Below are 12,542 nucleotides of genomic sequence, written 5' to 3'. Positions count from 1 at the left end.
CATAATTATACTGCTTTTGGAGACAGGAAAGATGTTTGAAAGTATCAGTCTTGAAATTTTACCATGATTGTCTAAGATGTGCTGAGATGAGGAGAATCATTTGTACCAATGGGAAAACTTAAATTCTCAGGCGATTACCATAGTGGTTATGCTACTTCCAAACATCTCATAATGACAGGTCTAGGGTTTCTTTCCTGAGTCAGTAATGGAAAGTGGGAACTCACTCTTAATAGGAAAAGTAATGGGAAAAATTCAAATGGCAGTAATGGTATTTTGCATAGGAAGAGGGCAGCTATTAAAATTTTTTAAATATTAATAATGTATATGGAATCTCAGTATCTCTGCTTCTCTCAGAGTTTACGGAACATTTGTTTTTTGTTTATCTTTGATAGTCAGTTTTCTTTCTTTGGCCATAAATAAGAGAATTGGTTACATATTTTACATAGGTTATTTAATGATAAAAACATTGTTCTGAGAATTATAATAATTTGGTTTTCAGTCTTTATTTGGTTGATGTGAATAATAAACAAGAATATTTTTCTTTTTATATTCTACCAGGCACCAGAAGTAATCAGAATGCAAGATAAAAACCCATATAGCTTTCAGTCAGATGTATATGCATTTGGGATTGTTCTGTATGAATTGATGACCGGACAGTTACCTTATTCAAATATCAACAACAGGGACCAGGTAAATATCCACCATTTCTTGGGGTTCATTTTACTATTTGTCGAGAGGCTCCAATTCATTGTAGCAAAGAGGTCTGGGATCCCAGGTAAGCATGAAGAATAGAACTCTTGATCTTGGGTTTAGAACCTTTTGTTCAGTACTTTTGACAGTAATAGCAGCGTGTAAGAGCTTCCCTTGAAATACCATTCTTCAGTGTTGCAGTGGAGTGAACCTCCTGCTCTCCTGACTAGAAGCTAGAGACACAGTGCTGGATCTGGCTCCTGCCTCATGACCACACACAGTACTGTAGCATCTGGGCTTAGGCCTTTTCCTCTGTCACAGACTGTGCAGTCAGGTCTGAGCAGGTTCTCGGCTGTGAATTTCTTGATACCAAATCCTTTTAAAATTGCTAAGATTTCTCCCTACTTTTTAGACTTTTAAAGCTAGCTATATGAAAGGACTGTTACATCGTGCTTCATTTTCCTGTGGTAAGAATTCAAGCAGGAGGGAATTATTGACTTCCCTCTTCCTCAGCTCCTGCTCTCCCAGAGCGTCAGCGTAGCCGCGTGCAGCGCTTGGTCATTTTGGTCCCAGCCGCGCTACATTCACCTGGGCTTTTAACACTGGTCAAGAAAAATGAATTGTTTTTACTGAAATTACCTCATATACCTCAACATTTTAAAAGAGTGTGGGTGTGTGTGTGTGGAGAGAGATTGCAGCGGTTACACTGTTAATATATTAGAAAACAATAGTTGACCATATAAACTGGGATTAAAGTAGTATTTGTACATTATGCTGTGATTTGCATGTGAATCGCCAGGATAATTTGTTTTAAAAATGAAGATGCTGGAGCAGGTGCTGATTCAGTGGGGTGGGGTCCAGGCATCAGCATTTTAATGGGTTTGCTGGGCGTTTCTAACACACATGGGGAGTCACCAGTGTAAAGTCTTTAAAAAAGCATGAATGTTGTATGTGTTTGAGCATAACCTCCCAACCTAATGAAATGATAGTTTTTAATGTATAATGCTTCCTTGAGTCGTTTTTTGGTCAGCAGTTCAACTGTCAATCTTTTTGGTAATACTGAAGCTTTCTAGAGATACTTGGTAGCTTTCTCGCTAAGAATTTTTAACTATCATGTAGTATCAGAGAAGTAATCTAAGTTGTCATATGCTTGTGTGTACTTATTGAATCACCATATCACCCTAACTCAACAACGGCCTTGATTCTCTATCTTGAGGATTTTTTAAATGGCTACATTTCCACCTAAGTCAGTCTAAAACTGAATTTTTTTAATTGTTGTTTGGTCTTTCTAACTACTTCATAGCTTTAAAATGTTGAATTATAGCTCTAAGTGTTAAAAAGAAATCTATGACCTGGCTTCTGATGATCTGATTCTTTTAAGCCTCCATGAAACTTAGATTCAGAGTGGGCTAAAATAGAAGCTAAAGAACATAACTGAAACATTGCACTTACTGTCCTTGTGACAGATTCTAGATCACTGAGATGACTGATTCGATGATGGCATTCTGAGGAGCAAGATCGCCTCTAATTTACCAGCTTCACGTGCTCTGCCTCTTACAGTCTTATTAACTCAGCTATCCAGCATAATACCCTGTGCCATGTTCAGTTTTCCTAGCCATACTATTCTTCTAGACAAATTATGAGGGAATTTTAGTTTAGTTTTAGTTGATTTATCATAGACAAAAAATAATAAAAAAGTTACGAACCTAAGATCTGGATGAAATCCGTTTGTCAGTGAATAAGTTTGTTTTAATAAAATAATAAAGTTATATTATGGAAATAAGTAGTAGTGTCTCCAAAATATGGAAAAAGCATCCCAGAGTTCTGCACTCATCCACTTCTTGGCATTTTAGGTGCTTTGTCCTCCATGGGAGTGTAATAAATGCTGTGCAAGGGCTTACTTCCCATGAGAGAAGTGAGTGACCAACAGATGGGTAAGGCCTTTACTAGTTAATTCTTTCTGGTAGTATAGCTAGAGCCTTCTGGAACTTGCCATTCTGAAACCAAGTGTTTGATGAAGAAGGATGTGAAAGAATTGTGTACTCTTCCCACCATCCCCATTCTACTTCATTACTTTCTAGTCTGCTTTCTTTAAGTGGTGCTTTTCATGGAACTCCCTCTTTTGAATCAGAAACTCTAGTCATTCATCCTCAGTGAAGTAACCCCAGGTAGTGTTCCATCCATCTCCTTGATTTGATTTTTCTTTCTGTCTTTCTCATACTTTAATCTCCATGGCTCTTAGACTGGACTTCTGTTTGAAAATCTAGGAATATTCTTTATTTTTTCCATGGGAGATGGTACAGCTGCTGCTTTAGCCCATTCCCCCATATTCTCACCCCTCTGTAGTCTGAGGTGGCAGGCTTTGCCTGTAAATTCAAGACAGGACTGGTCAAACAGCCTGATGTAATGGCACATGTTGGACTCACAACCTGCATGACCTGGCCACTGCACCTCTCTAGGTATCTTAAATCTATTACAATATTGTAAAGTAATTAGCCCCCAACTAAAATAAATAAATTTATAAAAAAAAAAAAAATAAGAGATTGAACTAAAGAATCTCTGTTAGCCTCTTAACTCCTTGAGGAATGACCATCCCTATATGACTTTGCCAAGTAGCATGCCTTTTTATTTCACTTACCCGAGTGCCAAAAGTCTGAGAAATTGCTTTGTCCTTTCCCCTCTCTTTATCATTCTGTTTTTCTGTCTAGTCACCCTATCTTACCTCTTGCAGTGCAGCTTCGCTACTAAATTGGGATTAATAATGTGCTCAGTTAAGCTAGGTATAGTGACTTTTTTTTTCTCTTGGAGCAGAAGTGTCATCTCAGAAGAAAATAACAGATAATGTTTATATTTCACATGAATTCCAGTTATTACTGCTGTATAACCAACTAACCACCTAAAATGTAGTGACTTAAACTATAAATCTGCAGGGTGGGCTTATCTCAGTGTGGAGCGTTTATCTCTGCTTCACATGGATTGGCTGTGGTCAGTTCACTGGCTGGTAAAGGATCTACTTCCAAAATGGCTCATTTGCATACCTGAGAAGGTGTGACCAGTTAACCAGTTAGCTGTCAGCCGGAAGCTTAGTCATGGCCAAGGGCCAGGGGCCTCAGTTCTTCTCAACATGGGTCTTTCTGTGAGGACTTTTTCACAGGAACCTTGGACTTTCTCACAGTATGGTGGCTGGGTTCTAAGCCACAAGATCTAAAGGAGACAGGATATGACAATTACCAGGGAATGATAACAAGTATCTTCTTGTTGTTGTTCAGTTGCTAAGTCATGTCCAACTCTTTTGTGACCCCATGGACTCTATAGCCTGCCAGTCTCCTCTGTCCATAGGATTTCCCAGGCAAGGATACTGGAGTGGGTTGCCATCTCCTTCTCCAGGGGATCTTTGCGACCCAGAGATCAAACCTAAGTCTCCTGAATTGGCAGGTGGATTCTTTACCACTGAGTCTCCAGGGAAGCCAATAAATTATCAACATGCAAACTACTTTATTTTAATAAAAAAATTTGTGATACCTACTGTATGGGATTTAGAGCAATACAAAGATGAGTAAAACACAGGCTGTGCTCTCACGGGAGTTCACAGTTCTGTTGAGGCAGTGCAGGAGGTGATGTTGAGGATGAGCAGATGTGTGCTCCAATAAAACAGGAGTGAATGGAGGGCAGGGATACCCGGAGTGCAAGTGTAGATGTGTAGAATGAGGATGAAAGTAACCAGTCCCAGAATTTCAAACCAAGCTGTTGATTTTGTAGTATAAGTGCCAGTTTAACTTCCTATCCATGAATTACATCCAGGAAAGACATTCCCTTAAGTTTAAATCATTGCAAAGAATGTAATTTTCAGTATATTATATTGACATTTCCAAAAAATGCAATTATATAACTTAAATGTACCAATTAAAATCTAAGTCATACTTTATTTCAATACTGACCGTCATTACTTGTTTAAAAAATATAAAACCTCTTCATTAATTTTTGGAAGTTTCAGAACTTCTGTGGCCATCCAGTGGTTAAAACTCTGTGCTCCCACTGCAGGGGACACAGGTTCTATCCCTGGTTGGGGAACTAAGATTGCAGAATGCTGCCAAAATATGTATATATATGTATGTATATACATACAAAACATGTATGAGTGAATATTATATATATATATAAATTTCTGCAAGTTTTACATGGCTCTTTTTTTGCCTTTAAACTATTGAATATTTGTATTTTTCTTTCTCCAGTGAATTTTTTTTCCTAATGTAACATGTTTTTATGCCTTAAAACCTCTTATTGATCACTCAGATTATATCTCTGCAACAAAAAATACGGATTTTAATTTAGAATTTTAAAAAAAGTTGCCAGTGACCTTAGGCTCTGTTAACTTTTTAAATTACAAATTATCTATTAACAATTATTAATATATACCTGATGAAAATAACATACAGGTTTTGATATATAGAAACAGGTAAAATTTTATTGGGAATGTGTATTTTAATGAACAACATGGGACTTTTGTTTCTCTTCATCCATATATTTGTGAAAAATAAGACTTTTGCTAGAATAAGCTAGGACTTAGCATCAGTCCTTTCTCTAGTTTTATTTTTAAAGAAGTGCTGAGAAATATTGTTCAAATAAATATTAATAAGCGTATGGGAAAGTCAGAAGTTTTGTTACAACTGTATGCAGAGTTCAGCAGACCACCCTCAGGTTCAGTAACTCATTAAGTCTTACAGAACTCACTGGAAGTTGTTAATACGCACATGATGGTTTATTAAAACAAAAGGATACAGGTTAAAATGAGCCACAGGAAGAGGCACATAGGGCAGAATCCAGGAGAGTGTCACATATGGAGCTTCCAGTTGTTCTCTTCCAGTGCAGTTGTGGCCAGTACTAAGTTCTGGCAGCCACGTGTGACAGCATGCAGGAAGTATTGCTAGCCAGGGAAACTCACTGGAGTCTTGGAGGCCAGAGTTATTCTCAGGCCTCAGTCACATAGATACAGTTGACCACCTTAGTTTTTAGCCCCTGCAGAGGCTGGCAGCCACGTGTGACAGCATGCAGGAAGTATTGCTAGCCAGGGAAACTCACTGGAGTCTTGGAGGCCAGAGTTATTCTCAGGCCTCAGTCACATGGATACAGTTGACCACCTTAGTTTTTAGCCCCTGCAGAGGTCAAACTGATACCATATAACTTAAAGCCCTCTCAGTAAATCACACTGATAGAATAAGACTGTCTGACATGATCTTAAGACTCCCAGGTAAACAAAGGCACTCTTATCAGGCAGGACCTTCCAGGGCTCAGAGATTGCCTTCCAGGTGGTGCTGGTACTTGGTCGCTCATTCACTCCTCCTCCAGGGGCTCTTCCCAACCCAACCCAGGGACTGAACCAAGGTCTTCTAGGAGCCAAAGATAAAAGCCAGCCCTCCCTGTGGACAAGATTAATTCTTTACCATAACTGTGTCACTGGTTATTTGAACTCTTTCTATGGTGGTGGTTTAGTCGCTAAGTCGTGTCCAATTCTTGCAGCCCCATGGACTATAGTGTGCCAGGCTTTTCTGTCCATGGGATTTCCCAGGCAGGAACACTGGAGTAGATTGCCATTTCCTTCTTCAAAATATATAAATATATACATAGAAATACTATAGTTTTATTAAACTAAAAGAAATAGCAAGTTATTTATTTGGAGAAGAGTCATTAAAATTGAATCTTCTAACTTTATAAAACCAATTATACTTCACTAAAATACTCTAAAAGTTGAATTTAATTTTCAAAAGAAAGCATATGAAAATATGTATCTATTCTACTAGTTGATCACATAAAACCATCTTAAACTATTTCACAAGTCCCCAAAATAACAAGACTTGTCAACTTTCACACAGATTATATTGTTTGACCTACTTATTGCTTCTATTGAATTTCTTCTTTGCTTTATTAAAAAACAGAAGTTATTGTCAGTTAAGACAAAGCTATGGCTAACAAACACATGAAAGATGCTCATCATCACTCATTATCAGAGAAATGAAAATCAAAACAACAATGAGGTACCATCTCACGCGGGTCAGAATGGCCGCTGTCAAAAAGCCTACAAACAACAAATGCTGGAGAGGGTGTGGAGAAGAGGACCCTCTTACACTGTTGGTGGGAATGCAAACTAGTACAACCACTAAGGAGAACAGAATGGTGATTCCTTAAAAAACTGGGAATAGAACTGCCGTAGGACCCAGCAATCGCACTGATGGGCATGCACACTGAGGAAACCAGAATTGAAAGAGACACGTGTACCCCAATGTTCATCACACTGTTTACAATAGCCAGGACATGGAAGCAATCTAGATGTCCATCGGCAGATAAATGGATAACGAACTTGTGGTACATATACACAATGGAATATTACTCAGCTATTAAAAAGAATGCATTTGAGTCAGTTCTCATGAGATGGATGAAACTGGAGCCTAGTATACAGAGTGAAGTAAGTCAGAAAGAAAACACCAATACAGTATACTAATGCATATATATGGAATTTAGAAAGATGGTAATGACGACCCTATATGCAAGACAGCAAAAGAGACACAAATGTAAAGAACAGACTTTTGGACTCTGTGGGAGAAGGCAAGGGTGGGGTGATTTGAGAGAAGAGCGTTGAAATGTGTATTACCATATGTAAAATAGATGACCAGTGAAAGTTCGATTCATGAAGCAGGCATTCAAAGCCAGTGCCCTGGGACAACCCAAAGGGATGGGGTGGGGAGGGAGGTGAGAGGAGGTTCAAGATGGGGGTACACATGTACACCCGTGGCTGATTCATGTCAATGTATGGCAAAAACCACCACAATATTGTAAAGTAATTAGCCTCCAATTAAATTAATTTTTTTAAAGTCTGTGCAAGGAAAAAACTATGATAATGGGCCATAAGACCTCTCTGTCTGAAAAGAGCAATGAAAACATGAGTGGCAAGAAGGACAATGAGAAACTGGATCATGGATAATGTGTTTTCATGGTCTCAAAGAATAAATATTACTATGTGTAAAAAAAAAAAAGACAAAGCCACGGATCAGAAGCACATGGCCATAACTGAAGATTTTGTGAACTCTCACAATGAAAATGCTCTTTGAACAATAAGAAGGAACTCTATAAAACAAATGTAACTGAGATCTGTTCAACAGGTTGAAAGCTGAAAGATGCCATTGGAACTGACAAAATGTTTCTTAAACATAAATGATCAAACAATGAAACTACATAATATCTCCTGTGGCTGAAACATTCAAGAACTTTGAAGTCCTTAAGTTAAAAATAAAATCCTAGTAAACAATGAGGACTTACTGTGTAACATAGGGAATATTTTATGATAACCTGTAATGGAAAAGAATCTGAAAAAGAATATATATAACTGGATCACTTTGCTGTAAACTAGAATCTGACACAACACTGTAAATCAACTACACTTTCTGTTGCGTAGCAAAAATTATTTAATAATTTGTCATTAAAATTATTTTAATAATTAGCTGGCAATTCAGTTGATTTTGCTGAAAGCAAATAATTGGAAACCAATTGTCTTACAAAGGGATTTGCTACCCATTCATTAGAGTCCAGTTAGACAGCACTATTTGAAAGTGTCCCTTTGGTACCCTGAGCAGTTTTATACCTTGGCACAGTGTGATATATGCAATATATTGTGATTGCAATATATCACACAATAACAGTGTCATATATGCGATACATTGTGATGTGCAATATATTTAAATTGCATATGGGTAAAAGATACGCCTGTTATGAAGTGGGAGAAGAGCAGTTATGACAGAGGAGATGGGAAAGGAGGTAAGCAAAATTAAACTAACTTCACTTTGGTGGTGCTCGGGCAAATCAGCGTGTAGTTAAATAAGGGTTAGTACAGCACCAAACTGGAAATAACATAAAGTAGGATATCAAACTTGGCTGTTCCTAAAATTCATCAATTCTGCCCTGTAACCAAGGATCTCTGACTGCCTCTTTCCACCTTAGCCTCTGTTGTTGTTCAGTAGCTAAGTCATGTCCCCATGGACTGTAGCACTCCAGGCTCCCCTGTCCTTCACCATCTCCCAGAGTTTGCTCAAATTCACGTCCATTGAGTCTTGTCGTACTATCTAACCATCTCCTCTGCTGTCGTCTTCTCCTTTTGCCTTCAGTCTCTCCCAGCATCAGGGTCTGAGCATCCAGTCTACCCCTACTGAACCTATTCCAAGATCAAAACCCCTCTCTTCTCCCTGAGACTTAAGACTGCTAACATCTGTCTTTGCCCACTTTCAAAAGAACCGCAAGTCAGAAAATTAGAAAAGAAAGAAATCAGAAAAATTACAAATCTCTGCACCCAGGGAAGATAAACCTTTTTACTTTGTTAAACAGAAGATGTTAGTTCCCAACTCACCTTCATCTCTCTGGCGGAGACTCTGGTTCTCAGACTTATATAACTCAACTCCCCATTAGAGTTTCCTCAACAAAAGAGTTCAAAGTTCAGATGCCAGAACAACTGCTAACAGATTAACTTTGGTTAACCAAAGGTTAACTCTTGGTTGAATGGAAGAGGTACTATCTGATGTGTGTTTCAGAATGGTTACCCAATCAGTGGGAAAATGGACTGGATAAGCAGACTGCAAGTGTGGAAAGCAGTTAGGAGACCTTTGCAGTACTCGTGGGATCATGAAGATTTCAGCTTGCAGCACATTAAGTATTGATTCCCCATAATCTATGATATATAAGACTGAATACTAGTGGCATTGTGCTTTTTGATTTTTTATTTAAGTATAATGTACATACAGAAAAGTCCATGTCTTACATGCACAACTTGTTGAATTTTCAGTATTTTCACTTATTTACAAGATTATATGATTTGCCTTTTTTTTTTTTCCCCTCCCCAGATAATTTTTATGGTGGGACGAGGATATCTGTCTCCAGATCTCAGTAAGGTACGGAGTAACTGTCCAAAAGCCATGAAGAGATTAATGGCAGAGTGTCTAAAAAAGAAAAGAGATGAAAGACCACTCTTTCCCCAAGTAAGGAAAAGCTTTATGTTACCTAAAAGGACAGACTGATAATTCTGATGCAGATTTTTAAGCACTTGTTTAGAGCATACAGTTTGAATTTCACAGATTTGGATTCCTTGTGATTATGTGCAGACTCATATAAGTAAACACATTATTATTAAAGGTGATTTAATAAAGGTTGAACCTAGTAACTTAGGATCCCAATACAAAATATTTAGAAAGCTTTTGCTTTTGTCTGGCAGTTCTCAAACGTTTTGGTCTCAGAACCATTTTCTACACCTAAAAATTATTGAAGACCCCCAAAAACTTTTTGTTTTTGTAGGTAGTAATTCCCGTTTTAGAAATTAAAACTAAGGTTTTAAATATTTATTTATAAATTTACTTAAACATAATAAAACAAATACATGTTAAATGTTTTATGAAAAAATGTATTTTTCCAAACCAAAAAAAAATTAGAGAAAAGTGACATTTGTTTTACACTTTCTTGCAAATTGCTGCAAAAAGAAGACAGTTGGATTCTCTGCTTTGCATTCATTATATTGTAATATCTTACATTATATAACCTCTGAAAACTCCAGTTATAAAGTAATGACAGTAAAAAAGGCAAATAATATCTTAGTGCAAAAATAGTTTTCTACAGACTACACTTTGTGTACTGCTACTTTTATTCTTCTTGACAATAAAATAAATAGGTTTCAAGCATCCCTCTAATATTAGGTTATTTGAAGAGGCATTTTTACCTGGGGCAAAAAGAGAAGGCAGCTCTTGGTGTTGTCTGCATTCTCTAACTCTTGGAAACTTTCCACAGATTCTTTTCAAGTTGGAAGATTTAACAGCCTTAAGTTAATAATTTTTCATAAGCCTCATGAACTGGAACTAAGTACCTGAACAAGCTTAGGAAGTTTAGCTGTAGTAGGTATGGTCATAAAAATTCAGTGTTTTATAATACCTCAGAAATTCATCATACACAGTATAAATCTGTTTCAGTTAAATTCATCATACACTGTATAAATGTTTCAGCTAGTCAGTCCAGTTTTCACGTGGGAAGTGCTGACTTCCATAACTCAGCTACCAGAATTACTGACTTGGTCTTTTGTGAATCTTACGCCTGTGAGTACCCAGTCCTAGCTAAGTTTCTTGGAAGTCAGTGTTACAGGGATGTGTGAGTTTTTTATTCCCGACTAAAGAATTAAAGATAGAATTTATGCTTTTAACCAGTCTCTCAGGGGCTTGTCCCAGAGCAGGGAGGGAAGGCTGAAAGGCTGGGTGGGTAGATTTGTTTTACAAATTGGAATTCTACATTGCTGTTCCTTTGAAGAAGAGTTGGGGTTTTTTAAACCCAGGAAACCACTGGCTTATGACTGTCGAAGTAAAAACCGTATTGTTGGCCAGTGTCAGCAGGACTCTGCACCATGTTCTCCTTTCACATCCCAGGTGCTAGGCCTCCCTGTTAACATGGTTGATGTACATTAATAATGCAGATTATATCCTTAGGCTCACTTTTCAGATGGTATTAAAAGGGACAAAATGATCATATTTCTAAACATAAATAGTATTTTACTCTTTTCATGGTATTAGAAAATGAAGTCCATATATGAATACTCCAGATTATTAAATGCTGCCACTTTAAGTACTATTTTCACATTTTCATTATAGGATCTCTTTTCCCACCATACACACACAGATTTCAGATGGCTAAAGGTTTACATGTAAAAAACAAAACTATAACAAATGATTTTTACAACCTTAAGGTAGGAAAGGCTCTCCTAAGCAGGAGACAAAATTCAGATGTTATCAGGGAAAAGATTAGCAGGTATGACTACATTAAACATTTTACATCTCTATATAGTAAAAACAATATTGAAAGATAAACACTGAAGAAAAAATTGTAGCATGTATGATAAAGAGTGATTACGTTATATAGATCCATAAGTAAAGGTAATTAGTAGAAAATGAACAAAAAATATGCACTGGTGATTCACAAAAGAAATACAAATGGTGAATGAACTTGGCACAAGATGTTAAGAATTCAGTGATAATCAGTAAAATGCAAAGTCACAACTGTGAAATACATTTTTATTTTTGTTTCTCAGATTAACAATATATCCAGCATTGGGAACAATGTTGGGAAGTGAGGAAGAGCTGTTCTTTTAAATTTTGTTGGTAGGAATATAAATTGGTTTGACCTTTTGAAAGGACTTGGTAGATTCCATAAACTTAAAATACATACACCTTTTGCTCTGGTAATTCCACTCCCAGAAATCTACTCTATATGCTACAGAATCTGCTTCCAAGTATCCAGATAGATACTAGACTGTTAACTGTAATAGGAAAAATTAAAGACATAAAGATCAAGGTGTCTCTGTAGATGGCTTGGATATCAGTGAGGGGAAAAGAAAGTAATGCCAAAAAATGTGTAGTGTGATACCATTTTAAATGGTGGCGAGGGTGAGGCTGGGCTCTGTTTTCATATGTGCATGTTTATGCATAGGAAAGGTCCAGAAGAAAGTATAGACTCTTTAACAGTGATTACCCCTGGAAGGTACGATTTATACTTTTCTGTATTATTTGAATTTGTATTTGTGTGTTATACTTATAATTTTAAAATATTTGTAACAATGCTTACTTTTTTGCCTTCTTATACTAATCATTATACAGATTTCGTTTAACTTTAAAAAAAAAATTTTGGTAGCTCAGAAAAATAATAATAATGTAGCATGTAATGTATAATACTACTGTATAGTATATAATCATAGTAGTAATAATAGTGGCTGCTAAAGTTTTATTGAGTACTTTCTATATGCCAGGCATTGTGCCAAGCTCTTTTCATGTATGTTTCATGTG

The 12,542-nt window shown here is 36.9% G+C and overlaps 1 protein-coding gene across 26 annotated transcripts in view; it reads left to right on the top strand.

Moving 5' to 3' along the window:
- BRAF (B-Raf proto-oncogene, serine/threonine kinase) overlaps positions 1-12,542 on the top strand; it is a 180,857-nt gene that overhangs the window by 149,669 nt on the left and 18,646 nt on the right. For 22 of the 26 annotated variants that reach the window (XR_014066798.1, XR_014066796.1, XR_014066795.1 and 19 more), the window contains 2 exons: positions 559-690; positions 9,573-9,707. Coding sequence is in view for 19 of the 26 variants with exons in the window: in XM_081534331.1 (XP_081390457.1) it covers positions 559-690; positions 9,573-9,707 (267 nt within the window). In the remaining 7 variants the exon portion in view is untranslated. Of the gene's footprint in view, positions 1-558; positions 691-9,572; positions 9,708-12,189; positions 12,241-12,542 lie in introns of all 26 variants that reach the window. The other 4 variants (XM_081534328.1, XM_081534321.1, XM_081534320.1 and 1 more) reach the window with 1 other exon arrangement.

The sequence above is a fragment of the Giraffa tippelskirchi genome, chromosome 10, assembly GCF_054371585.1.
Source record: "Giraffa tippelskirchi isolate mGirTip1 chromosome 10, T2T-mGirTip1v1.2.pri, whole genome shotgun sequence".
NCBI classification, from domain to species: Eukaryota; Metazoa; Chordata; class Mammalia; order Artiodactyla; family Giraffidae; genus Giraffa; species Giraffa tippelskirchi.
The sequence above is the reverse complement of the archived record's forward strand: the minus strand, read 5'-3'. Positions and strand labels throughout refer to the sequence as shown.